General features: G+C 48.5%; 1 protein-coding gene across 1 annotated transcript in view; it reads right to left on the reverse strand.

Annotated features, from left to right (window-relative positions):
• The window catches only part of HDAC4 (histone deacetylase 4), a 182,783-nt gene that overhangs the window by 153,233 nt on the left and 15,837 nt on the right, over positions 1-13,713 (reverse strand). Inside the window, exon 2 of the mRNA XM_036386565.2 lies at positions 4,035-4,284. Within this exon, the coding sequence (XP_036242458.1) occupies positions 4,035-4,056 (22 nt within the window). The 5' untranslated portion in view covers positions 4,057-4,284. The remainder of the gene's footprint in view (positions 1-4,034; positions 4,285-13,713) is intronic.

A 13,713-nucleotide genomic window follows, 5' to 3' on the forward strand; every position in this document is an offset into this window, starting at 1 on the left:
AATCAAACCCTTGCACAGAAAGTCCCAACTATTTGAAGCTCCAGAAAGTGAAAACTTCACAGGTTTAGTGGGAGCAGACTTAAAACTTTCAAGGACCTCAAAATGACACCGTTCCTAGAGGAAATCCAGGACAGGCTCAGCTCCCACATGGGTAAGAACAGGAATGAAGGTGGAAAAGGTGTTCTGTCATGGGCTGGAGAAAGAAAAGTGAATGGAGACATGGCCAGTTCCATCTGCTGGAGATTCCAGCTGTTCTAACCAGAGCTTGTTGCTGAGTTTACCCCACAGCCAACCCCAAAGCCCCCCCCAAAAACTGGGGGACCAGGCTGCTCAGGGGAACAGCCTCTGAATTCCCACTCGAGAATAATCCAGTAAAACCAGAGCACCTGGTAAGGGGAAGCAAGGCTCTCTGGAAGTGTCCAAGGCCAGGTTGGAGGGGGCTTGGAGCAGCCTGGGATAGTGGAAGGTGTCCCTGCCCATGGATGGAGTGGGCTTCACAGCCCCATCCCACCCAAACCATGCCTCCATCATACACCATTGTCCAGGTGCTCTTCCACAGTCACCAAGCACCCACCACGGCCCAGCCCTGCTAGAGGAGGGCTGGAGCTCACCCCCCCAGTCCCTATGTTTATTTGAAATGATGCTCTTGCCCCCAGATAACTTCCCCAGACAGCCTCATTGCTGCCAGAAAGTAGGTCAGTGTCATTTAAAGCCGCCTTGAAATGCATCTCCACAGAAACTTCTTAATCTTTAAAAAGAGAACGCATCAAATATTTATCGTGCGGTGCAAGACGTTGGGAGATGCTCGTGGGGAGAGCTCATGTGTGTGTGTGTGTGCGCTGCATGAAATGGCTTTCCATGCCTCACTGAGCTGTGGAGGAGGGCAGCAGAGTGGCTGGCTGCAGATAAAGCCCCGTACAGAAGTCCTTATCTGCCCAGCAAATCACAGTACGTGACTCCCCAACTCGTTCTCCCGGTGCCGTGTGATCCCGGAGCTCTCTGCTTCCTCCAGGAGCTCCTCTCAGCCCTAATGATCCCTGCTGCAGATTGTATCCTATCAGCCAGGCAGCTCATTCTCAAAACTTCAATATTCCTAATTATCAAACATTCAGCACTGCAAAATGTAGCTGAAATTTGCATCTCTGCAAGAGTGGCTCTGAAGAAAGGATGGAGCATTTGCATTCAGACTGGTTAATTCCTGCAGGATAACATTTCATAAACAAAATGCTTCATTGAACATGGAGATTTTCAGCTTCTACAAAGGAAAGTGAACTTTAAACAAATACAAATCAGTTGAGTGATTAACTTTAAGTGTTTTGGTTTTTTAAAACTAATCTTTATGTATAACTAGTATCAGCAGAACAATCTTTACTGATTAAAGAAGAGAACGATAGTGAAACTCAAGCCACTGAAAATTAAGGGGGGAGGTAGAAGACAACTGCAAGGAATCATTTAAGGTAAATAAGAGAAGGGGGAAAAACCCTAAAATATTTAAAAAACCCTATAAAAACACCCCACACCTACTCCCAACCCAGTCAGCCTGGGTAAGGTGAGCACCACAGGTTATGTAAGGCAAGCCTAAATTGTGGCCAACGTGAACAGGTTAAGGAGTGAAACTAAACATGCTTTCCCTCGCCCCCCCCCCAAGCTTTGTCATAATCCTAAATGTTATCTTAATTAGCCTAATTGTCTTAATTATACTTTGCAGCAACTTGAGCCTTCGCAGCACAATTCCAGCGTCTTTTTTTCCAGCTTTGTTCCAGCGCTGGAAGAGGCGGCGACTCCTCTGCCAAAAGCCAAAGGACACGTGATGCCTCCCAGGAAGTTTTCTCCCACCTGGGTATTCTTCTTCTCCAAAAGCTATTTCTTATTCCCTACAGAATCTTAGCCCAAAACACAACAAAAGAAGAGGCAGTGGTGGGGGAAGGAGTCACACTTTTCTTAGCCAGCTGAAATCTTCTCTGTGTTTTTCCACCTTGTTCGGCGAGAAGCTCTCGGTGCCCAACACTTCTCACAAAAGCTTTGCAGAGTGAAATGAAAAATCAGAAAAAGCACAGAGAAAAAAACCCAACCCAAACCACTTGCATTCATCTATGCCGCAACAATTTCATGGCACAGCTCCTAAAACATCCCATTAGTGCTGGCCTTGGAGAAGATTAGAGAAGAAAGCTTGAACCCACTGAAGCAAGGCTTAATGGGCTCTTGAGTTAAGCCAGAGCCTTCTCTTAAACAATGCCCATCATTAGGAATAATTACCTGTAGCTGTATAATCAACATGGCTATGATAACTGACATGAGAAGTCCAGATGTCATCTTTGGCAAGGCTTGAGAAATATTTCTGCTCCTTATTATACAACTGACTCTTGAAAGAGAAACGAGCAGCAAGAACATGAGGGGTGAAAAGCCACCACAAAACACTGCAGAATTCCAACCCAACCCTTGGAAGTACAACCAGAGTAAGAACCCAGCACCCAGGAAGGGCACAAGGTGGGTATCCAGCAGCATCCTGCCCAGCTGCCACACCCTGGCTTTTGATCAGACCACCCTTCTCAGCACCATTCTAGAAAGGGTCCTTAGAAAAACAAAGCTCAAGCTGATTTTTGGATCTACAGGAATGCTGAGCCAAGGCAGCAGAAAGAGGCAGGAGAGACAAGTGTTCAGTGATGAATTATGAAAGGAAGCAAGGCAAACCAGCATCAGGCTTCCACTGCCAGTAGCCCAACCAGGAAGGACATCACCACTTCCCAAACCTCAGGAGAGCAGCTCCTTGAGAAGCCAAGAAACACCCACGGCTGGGTTTGGACTGCAGGTGGGTGTTTAAGGTGTCCCACCACCACAAGGAGAGAAAAGCAGGTGGCCACAGCTGCCCAGCCTCACTCCTGAGTCATGGAAACACTGAAACAACAATTATCTGTTATCTGAAGAACAGAGCTCCTGAAAAACATCACTCTGCATTTGTGTCTCCAGTAAACACCTGCATTCACACAAACACACATTTCTCAACTCCTCATAGTACCAACAAACTTCATCATCTAACACTGCTATATTATGGAAGCAGAGGCTAGGTTTGTTTTTGTCTTTTTGATCATTCTGATGATTTTAGACACTCATAAACTCATTCCAGTTGTGAGGAGAAGGTCAGATCTCGCCCTGCTGCCTGTAGACTCCAGCACCCCTATTTATTGCAGGATTTCTTCCCCCTTAAATCCTTGGGGCTGTTCTCTGGCTTTTAGCACTTCAGCCTTAATTGTTAACCTCAGCCTGATTAAACTGAAGTCACAGAGTAATCTCTCAGAGGCAGAGTGAAATAAGTCCTTCCACGTGCCTTGTTGTTGTTGGATTATTTGCTTCCCAGCAGCCAGTTCTGTACCATAAACTGAAACAGCCCAAGCACAATTAAAATTCCTCTTACAAAGCTCTAATTAACACAAAAGTTGCCCCAGACTCCCTAAAAACAAATGTGTGAGGCACCTTTAAGCTGGAAAGGAGGTAACTGAGCAGCTACAGATCCTCCTGACAGACAGAAATGCACAATTTGGTAGTGATGAATCATGCCTCAATTTACAAGACACATTAGGGATAATCCCCCAGACAGCATTGAGGTGGATCAATTGACTTTTGTTCCAGCAAAACTATTCCTTCCTGTTAAAAAGTCCAACAGGTTTCTTAAATATCAATAAAGGCAGCAGCAGAACCATGCCCATTCCTTGGAAGTACACTCCATGTCATTAGGGCTCATCAGCACGGATTTAACAAATTAAATATCTGGTTAGTGACTCAGAAAATACCTATTTTCACTGATGCAACCATTAGAAACCCAAATTTTACAACAGTCAGAAGTCTGAAACAGTAAAACTTCCTTGTAACTCTTGGTAACACCAACAGCACTTTCCACCTTCACACCAGGTATCAGATGAAGCAGGAAAGGGAGGGAGGGGGGCTGGATGACCATTTCAGCATAATTAAAAGGTGTGTTCATGCACCAAACTGTGTTTTGGGGTCACTGCTGGGACTCCAAGCGGCCTTACCCTTACCTGGATGGCTTTGGGAGCTCATTGCTGGCAATGTCTAGTCCTTGGGAGAAGGGATTGGAGACAGATCAGTTCCCACGGGAGTAACAGCAGCTCAAAAGAGCTCCAGTGCTTCACCAATACATAGGAGTGGGAAGTGGGGATTAAATCATGGCCACCTTGTAAAATCCAGGGCACAGTGACATGCTGAGTCGTATGGGAAGTAATCCAAGAGGGTGGCAGAGTGTCTTCCAATAGCTTTTAAAATGGGAACCTGCAATTAAAGAAAAAGATGTCTGCGTTAGCAAATGAAGATTAACAGCCATTTAAATTGTACATTATATAACCTATTTATCCCTGAGATTAAACTACAATGCTATTTTAGGCATTAAGGGCTGCAGAGAGAGTAATTTTCAGAGTTGTAAATGTTACACTGATTAATAACCATAAAGATGCAAATTAATACTTAACATTATTTTTTAAAAAAAACAATTAAACAACTTCCCAACGACACATTCACGTCTCAGAAACCCAAAATTCCGTGTTAATTCTCATCCTCCAACAGCACCATATGAAGCCACTTCAGTCCAACAGCTTCCATATTTTAAAAGCCATATGTATGAGTGGTAACTGTACTTCACGCATCTGTTCCCCAAAGAAGTCTAAAGAAAAATTCCTCAGTGCCAAGAAGTGGTCTTGGAGCAGGAAGGAAAAAAACCCACACAATCAATTCCACTCCCACTCTACCCAAGCCTCCAGCAGATTACTAAGAAGCAGCTCCATACTGCCCCAGGGGGAAAAAAAATCCACCATTCCCAATTATTTTGAGGCTGTGTAGTAGAGGGAGGGAGAGAGAACAGAGGGGAAATCACCCACAGAGTCAGCAACCCCTGGCCCCAGCCCCCAAAATATGGAAATACAGAAGCAGTAGATGCCCTGGTTTGGAGAAATCCCCCTGAGACCCATGCTGACCTAACCAGCCACCCTTAGACCAAAGGAACTTGCTCAAGTTCAGTTCTGAGGGGGGTCAGGGGGTTTTTGGCACTATACCAAGTGACATCCAGTATTTCCCATCCTTGGAAGTGTCCAAGGCCAGGTTGCACCAGCCTTGGAGAAACCTGGGATAGTGGAAGGTGTCCCTGCCCATGGCAGGGGTGGAATGGGACGGGCTTTGAGGTTCCTTTCCACCCCAACCATTCTGGGATTCCTGGGCATCCCTGTTTTACAGGCAGGCTGTCTCAGGGATTGTGCTGTGCCAGGGGCACGAGCTGCCAGCCAACACCCCTGACCCAGACTGAACCCAGCTGTGCCCTCCATGCAGAGTATCCCACTGCCACAGGTGACTTCCCTTCTTTGCACCGTGGAACACCCCAAAACCAGCAGCCCAGCCCTCCTGGGTACCCAGGGGAGCTCCTCCTGCCCAGCCAGGCATCACCCAGCGCTGGGGTGAGGTCACCCTGCTGGCAGCAGCCAGCTCCAGCCCTTCCCCACGGATCCAGCTGACTCTGCTCACCCCAAACTGCTCTGGCAGCAGCTCCCAAGGAGTGGTGCCCTGCAGCACTGCTGGGGCGGGGGATGGCAGCTGGAGCTGCCATGGGGACTGCTCCTGCCTTGCACAAGGACCCTCTGGCCACAGTGCCACGGCATTTCAGGCACTGCTGGCTGTCCCTGGAAGAGCTCTTAGCACACTCACATCTGAGTGTTCCTTTCCAAGAAGCAAAACCAGGTCTGAGACTTTCAGCATCAACGCAGTTGCTCAGGATGGGCTTTCTAAAGTTACTTCCCTGATGTGCAGGAAAATGCCTGCTTGAACACAGTCCCTTCCTTGCTGTGCTTCATTAAAAACCCCCTTTAATTGGCTGTTTCTCTGCAGCCCAAGTGTCTCAGCATCACCACTCTCCAAGTTCCTCTCTGCCCATCTTGCATTCTTAGAGACCTGGAACGCGTTCCATGTTACACGTCAAATTCGAGAGAAAATCACTTAAATGTCATTTCCAATCCCTGCAGGTCTCTGCCATCCCGAGTGTTCAAGATGTTCCAGTCCCATTAATCAGCACATCCTGTTAAACAGAGCTGGGTCAGCTTAGACCAGGCATTAGCAAGATACTAACATAATTTATTTTCATTAAAACCAGCAGGTACTGTTGTAGCATAAGCCATCTCAGCTGTAGACAAGAAGGATTTGGAGTGGAGTTACCAGATCTCCCTGTCCTCATTTTCCCAGCACAGGAATGCAAATATGAGCATGAACAGTGAAAGTTTCCCAAAGAAGCTGGACTGAATGAATAGCACCAAAAACCATTCAACAGCACCACCAGTTTAATCCATTCCTACTTCTGCCCCACCCCTGGAAGAGTTCAAGGCCAGGGGCATGGAGCAGTGTGGGACAGTGGGAGGTGTCCCTGCCCATGGCAGGGGGTGGAATGAGATGGGTTTTAAGGTCCCTTCCAATGACTCTGTGATTCCATGATTCTCTCCAGGACACAGCAGTCCTGTCTTAAATTACCTCCCCCAAAAGTGTAATTTTCAGGTGGCCCTTGCCACTGATCTCCATGCAGACCAATGCCAGGTCTCCACCTGCAAAAATTCTGTAAATTTGTCCTTTTGCCAGCATCTCAAGAAAAACATCCCTTACATTAAAAGAAGCGAAACGCCGTCTCTCCCTGTGCCTCGGGTATCGGGAGGTCTAGAGGCTTTTCCAAGCAAATTATCTCGTTTAGGAAAAAAAATAAGATTAAAAAGAAAAACAAACCCGAGTTTGTTTAACTTGTGCTCCAGTGCCTCCCAGGACAAGGGCGATCACCTCTGTCCCGAGGAACAGCGAGTCCACCCCGAGCATTGTTCCAGAGGCACGGGCAGGGACTGGCTCAGGGCCATCTGCCACTGCCACCCCGCACACAGGAGGCACCCCAGAGCCCTGCCTGGGCCAGATGGGGCACAGCAAAGCTCCCTGCTGCATTTTGGGGTGCACCAAAAGCTTTTGAGCTGGATTTTGGGGTGCGCTTCAGGCTACAGCGGGAGCTGAGATGGGCACAGCCAGGCAGAGCGTGCCACCAGCCCCAGGATCACCTGCTGGCCACAGGAGCTGGCCTGGCAGACAGCAAGCAGGGCCACAGGGACCGTGCCAGGGCTGGCAGGGCCACGGGGACCGTGCCAGGGCTGGCACATCCCTGGGCACTGAGCAAAGGAAGGGCTCGGGAGAGCGGCCACGGACAGGGCAGGGGTGGCACCGCAGGAAGTGCCCAGCAGAACTGGTTTGGCAAACAGTATTTAACCAGCACTGGCATCATCCAGCTTCCTGCCTTGCAGGAGAATTTTCAGTCTGGTCACTGCTGGATTGTTAAAAATCTCAGGAACAGGAGCACAAGGAACCACTTAAAGCCTGTTTGTTTCAGCCTGCTTCTAGCAGGGCACACCTGAGAGCACAGGCTCCCTAAAACCACAGGGGCTGGTGCATCAGCAGCTGTACCCTCATCACATCCCTGGATCAGAGGGTGGCCACGGTCTGAGAGTGCTGTCACTTCCTTATCACAGCCCCAAACGAGCCTCTGTTCCTGCAGGACAGACTGAGGGGCTCAAAGCACCTCATTTCTCCCTGCTTGGGAGCCTCAGCAAACCACCAAGCGTGGCAAGGCGCCTTCCCTGGGTTTAAAGTAATTCCAAATCTTCTCTTACCACAACAGAAAGCTTTTTTTATTTTATATTTTTTACAGTTCTGACCCAAGACTGATTTGTTGATAGAGGCCTGGAGCAGCTCCCCTGCTGTCAAAGACAGACTGAGAAGGCTGGGGCTGTCCAGCCTGGAGAAGAGAAGGTTGCGTGGTTGGTTACCTCAAAGCAACATTCCATTATCTGAAGGGGCTCTGAGGAAGCTGAAGAGGGACTCTGCATCAGGAACTGCAGTGAGGGGTCAAGGAATAATGGGTTCACACTGGAAAGAGTGGGAGTTTAGGTATTTGGAAGAATGTTTTACTGTGAGGGTGGTGAGACACTGGCACAGGTTGCCCAGGGAGCTTGTGGATGCATCCCTGGCACTGCTCAGGACCTGGCTGGATGAGGCTTGGAGCAACCTGGGATAGTGAAGGTGCAGGGGGTGGAACAAGGTGATCTCTTAGGTCCCTTCCAACCCCTTATGGTTCTGTGACTCTGTGGCAGCATGAACATTCACCTTGCTCCTCCCAGCCCCTTCCAGATGTGCTTCTGTGCCATCACAAGTCCAGATGTGCAGCAACCACTAATGACAGCCACCAGAGAACTTGATTTACAGAGCTCCATTTTTCAGAGCTTTCACTGCTCTCCAGCCCTGATAAGAATCTTGGCCTGGGGCTGGGCTTGCAGGCTGGGACCAGGAGCTGTGGTGCCCGGCTCTCTCTGACACAGCAGCACTGCTGCCAGCATCCCTCGGTGGAACAAAAGCATTCCACCTCCTGCCTCTGCTCCAGCAGCACCCAGCACCCTGGGGTTTGCTCTCCAAAAGGTTTGCTCCTCACCCACCACCATGGGTGGTACACCCATGGAAGCAGCACTACCACCACCCCCTTCCAAAAGGCATCACCCATCAATCCTCCTGCTTGGCACAGATCCATTCCAACTAGATTGTTTTTTTTTTCCCCAAAATCACCTTCCTGGCTGGATTTAGAGGCAAACAGGACTGGGTTTAGACAAACACACCGAGCTGAAGGGAGGCACAGCCTCTCTCAGAGCTCCATCGATTCAAGCTCTCCTTTGACAACAGATCCTGCGCTTTAACCAGAGCAGGGGAAAGCTGCCTTTGCTTCTCAGGGTTTGTTTATAAAATACTGCCAATACAGGATCCACACACAGAAAGAGCAGGGAAGGAAGAGGCTCAGAAGTGCCTGGAAACAATTCACTGTGACCACAGGGAGATTTACTGCAGCTTTATCCAGGGTGATGGAACGGCTTGGGCTGGAAGGGACCTCAAAGCCCACCCCACTCCCAACCTCTGGCATGGGCAGGGACACCTTCCACCAGGCCAGGCTGCTTTATTTAGAGCAGAGCCAGTGTGAAACAGCCTCCTGAGCTCACCTCCCCTCCAGGGACCTCCATTTCCCAGCCACCACTTTACAAGGTGACAAAAAGAGTGGCAGCAGTCCCCAGGACCCCCAGAGCCCTGAGACAAGATCCCCTCAACCCCTGCTTCTCCAGCAGAATACAGCTTCACTGATCTGCCCCACCAGAGCAGGTTGCACAAGCACTGCCCACAAGTGCTGCTTTTCCAGCAATACTCACACCTCTTCCAGGAAATGTATTTGCAAACTTCAAACACCATCAGACACCCTCCTCAAAGAGTTTGGAGTCTCTAAGCAGTTTTCTGTCTCTAAACACACACTGTGAGAATAGCAGGTGACACTGTGTAAAATCTACTGTCAGCTTAATGCTCAACTGTGGCCAGAAAAGCAACTGGATTACCATGGAATAATGAAAAATAACAATAAAGAAGCAAATTTGCTGCTGTGTTAGCCCAGTTCCTCCAAAACCATGTGGATTTTGTCAGATCTGGACACTCCCCTTCCTTTTCCAAGTAGGCACTGTAAGAGTTTCAAAGGGGCAAGAAAACCATCAGAGGTGTGGTACAAATTTCTCATGCAGGTGAAGCAGATTACAATAAATCTGCAGCCCAGACAGAGGTGACTTAAAGATATCACAGTGATGCAGAATCATGATTAACACAGACAAATCACTGATCACTCAGCTTTCCATCTATTTCTGTCAGGGCTAGAACTTTTCCCCCTGCTTTTGCTGGGTGAGAAGCCGAGTGGACCCAGGAGGAAGGAAAGGGTCCACAATTTGGAAAAAGCACAATTTGCACTGTGCTCTCTGCATTTACCTGCTCCTCCTTAGCTGCACTGAGAAACTGATTCGAGGTGCTGGAAAAAAACCAAAAATTTTCCAGGATTCCAAAAGCAAATGGACAAATTTGTTACAAAAGAGGACAAACACCAAGTGCAGGAGGCCAGGAAACCCACGAGACAAGTCACTGCTTGAGAAGTGTCACCATGCACATGTCCTGTTGTGAAAGACCTCCCAAAGTACATCCTCTTGGATGCTGCTGGAGCACGTGGCAATGAAGAACTTTTAAAGACCTTAAAAAACCTTAAAATCTCATTTGAACGCCAACCTGCAGTCACCAAACCAACTCAGCCCTGCATTGTCCCACACAGACGTGCAGCCCCATCTCCCAAAGTGTAATTTTTGCTCTTTAAAACTTCCTATATTGCACTGAAATCACACATCAGATTCCTTCCAGTTTCTACACCTGCACCCAGTAAGTTAAGGGAAATACTGGCAAGTGGCAGTGCTGACACAAAACTCAGGAATCCTCATGGAAGGGGGACAGAGAGCACAAGCAGTGTGAGCACTGAAGCCTTCACTGCAGTTAGAGCTGTGGAACTGACAATTAAACAGGAAACCCAACCCAGTGGAGCTGTTACCTCTAAGAGCTCCTCTCCAAGGGAACACCAGGTACAAACATGCCCCAGCAAGGAGGATCCAGACTGACCAGTCCAGCCCTCTCTGCCAGGACATACATCCCATCTTGGCCAAACACATGGTTTCCCTGCAGCAGCAGCAGCAGCACAGAGGTGCCTGGATGTGAGATCAAAAGCTCAGCACGGTGATTCAAACACCCAGAGCAGCTCAGGAACACGGCAGCACTTCAAGGAATCAGCCCCAGTGCATTTGTTTAGCAAATGCTGACTTTTCCCAGCCAGCCATCACAAGAGGCTCTCACATGACAGCCCAGAGCTGAACAAACACTGTGCTTCTGCCTCTCCCTGCAACTTCCACTCTCCAGCTCACACACACGGTGAAAATGTGCTGCTCACACCAAACACTGCGACCTCCTGACAGGTTCTGTGTTGTGACACCAGCAGGGATTCCATGTCTGGGCATGTTTGTCCTACATGTTCAATTTTTGTGTGTGTGTGTGTACCAAATTCCAGGACTAACCAACTTCCCAGTTCAGGAAGTTGCAGTGCCTTCCTAGAGAGCCCCTGGGAGCAATCCTGCCACTGTTCCACAAGCAATCCTGCCATTATTCCACAAGCAAGTCCCTGCAATATAAGCAGTGCTACACCTGCACTGAAGTCACTTGTGGCTGTTCATTTTGTTTCTGACAAATGGCAAGACACTATTAACTAATTATGAGCTGCTTTATTAACATGGAACTAATCCACAGCTATGGAAGGGTGGAAAACCTAGGTGGAAATAATTAATCTAATTACATGTAACAGAAATTGTCTACAAAAATAATCAAGGAAAATGTTTTCAAGAGTTTCCCAGCCTTTTGCTTCTTATAGTCACGGAACGCTCCACAGCTGATTTCCAGGGAATCACACGGATTCCCTGAGTAAAGCTGCTTTTCCCAAGCTCTTTTCAGTTGTGTCTCCAAGTCAGGTGCTCAGACTGATCTCTTGTGGAAGTCCAAGCACTGAGACACCAGCCCAAACTGAAAACATGGTATCTTGGTGAAAGTGAAAACACCCTTCGCCCATTTCTATGTTAAATTAACACAAAACTGACATTACTGAGCGTGACCCTGGTAGCATTTTCCTCACAAAGTTTCAAACTGAGGAAATCCCTCGTGGTACCTTGCACAGACACTTTTGCAAATCACCACCCTGACCAGCACTTACAGCTGCTCTGAAAACCAAAGGTGCCTCCACAGCCTAGAAAGAAAAATAATCTGGTGGACACCCCAAAACCCCAAAGTTTTGTACCCTTTCTCCTTCCTTGCTAGGAACATACAGGAGTATCCACATGATTTCTGCTTCCACAGATTTCACAGCAATACCACTGGGCAGATCTCTGAGCAGTTTTTAGACCTCAACAAGAATTGATGTCAAAACCACTGCAGGCATCCCAAACACACAGAGAAGCAGAATCACTTTGGGAACAATCAAGTGGATGAGGAGTGAACTTAAACCCTCCCAAGCATCACCCAAAACTCTGAACAAAAGATCCAGAGCAAATCTGGAAATGCCACCTCATGCTCACCCCAGGTTAAAGTGGCCAACAGCTCGGAAATTATTTTTTTTCAGAGTCGAGCAGGAAGAGCTGCAGATTCAGAACCGCCTGTTTGAAACCTGGGACTGTGCAAATCTGCAGGAATACAGAGCCCCCCTTGACTAGCAAGACTCTGGCAGAGGGTCTGAAAGAGCAGGATGCTTCTGAGCTCAATCCAGTTTCTCAGCAAGAGCAGCAAGAACAAGCAGTCTCACAGATGGATCCGCGTGGGAGGGAGAAAGGATAAAAGTCTGCCTCGGGAGCCTGTTCCAGCTGCTACCGGAGCCTCGCAGGAGTCGGCACCAATTGGGCAGAGCCACCTATAAAAATCTACTGCCTTGGCTTTTGCTGAGGCCCTCTTCTCTCCCAATTCCATGTCTTTCCCTCACCCTACTGTTTCTACGTTTGAAGGAGTCCAAATCAGATAGCTGGAAGTAGTGCTCAACAGAAGGTGAATGCAGACTGGGAGTTTATCCTGTTTCTTCATCCCTGCCTTGTAGATCACCCTCACTGCACACACTACTCAGGAGCAGAAAAATCAAAACTCCTTTTACATGCTTGACTGAGAGGTGATTAAAAATGGAATATTCGAGGCCAGGTTGGAACCTGAACCAGTGAGGGGCAGCCCTGCCCATGGCAGGGGGGTGGAACTAGATGGTCTTTCAGGTCCCTTCTGACCCAAACCCTTCTGTAATTCCATAATTCCACATTATTTTTAACCAGAATCCCCCCAACAACATTTTCAGTGTCAGGAAGAGGCTGTGTGGCCAGCAGAGAAGGAGCTCACCTCACTGGCTGAAAGCAATTCTTTACCGGGGTTGTTTTTCAGCTCCTCAGGTAGGCAAAGGCAGAGAGAAAAACATTTACCTTTTCTCTTCACACACTTGAGCTGTTCCAGCCACATCTGAACTTCTTGTTCCTTCTGACAAAGAATCAGAATAACTGGTCACTAGCTGTGCCTAACCCATCTGGTCTCCCAGCATAAAATAGCTGAGTACATGTGTCATCAATCACTGTTAATTACTTTCATTAACTTGGAAAAAGAATATTGACTTTTTTTAAAGAACAAACATTGTTTAAGGTCAGCCTAGTTCTCTCTCTCTCTTTTTTTTTTTTTAATTGAATGCTATCTGATTACCAAGAGAAAATAATTTGGTCTGAACACTCAAGCAAGCCTGCCACCCAGCTCGTGCAGTTCTTTTGTCTGGTGAGACATTTCCATCTCCTCAAGTCCTTTTCTGGAAGGGCCACTTTGATCCAGAAGCTTCGTGCTGCTCTCCAGTGCCCCGTATTAACCTTGCTGCCATTCCCACCTACTGCCCCCATGGCTTTGGCAGTGCTGACCTTTGGCATGCTCTGGGAAAGAAACATGGCCCCAAGGTCTCCACAAACACATTGCATCACCGTGGAGTGGACATTCAGCCCTCTGCTGTAAACCAGTGACACAGGCACAGACCACAGCAGCCCGCGCGCTCTCATCTGCAGCGCAGCCTCTGCCAGCACATCGAAGCAGCAGGAGCCACACGGCGCCATGCACAGCTCCCCTGCACTGTCCCCCTGCTCCAGAGGCTGCCTGCCATCACCTGGTGGCCCCAGCCTGAGCTCACCTTCCTGCCAAGCACAGGGGTCCCTGCTCACAGAGCCTCGTGTCCAGGCACTCTCTCTGGAGGAGCCACTC

Source organism: Molothrus ater, chromosome 7 (genome assembly GCF_012460135.2).
Source record: "Molothrus ater isolate BHLD 08-10-18 breed brown headed cowbird chromosome 7, BPBGC_Mater_1.1, whole genome shotgun sequence".
NCBI classification, from domain to species: Eukaryota; Metazoa; Chordata; class Aves; order Passeriformes; family Icteridae; genus Molothrus; species Molothrus ater.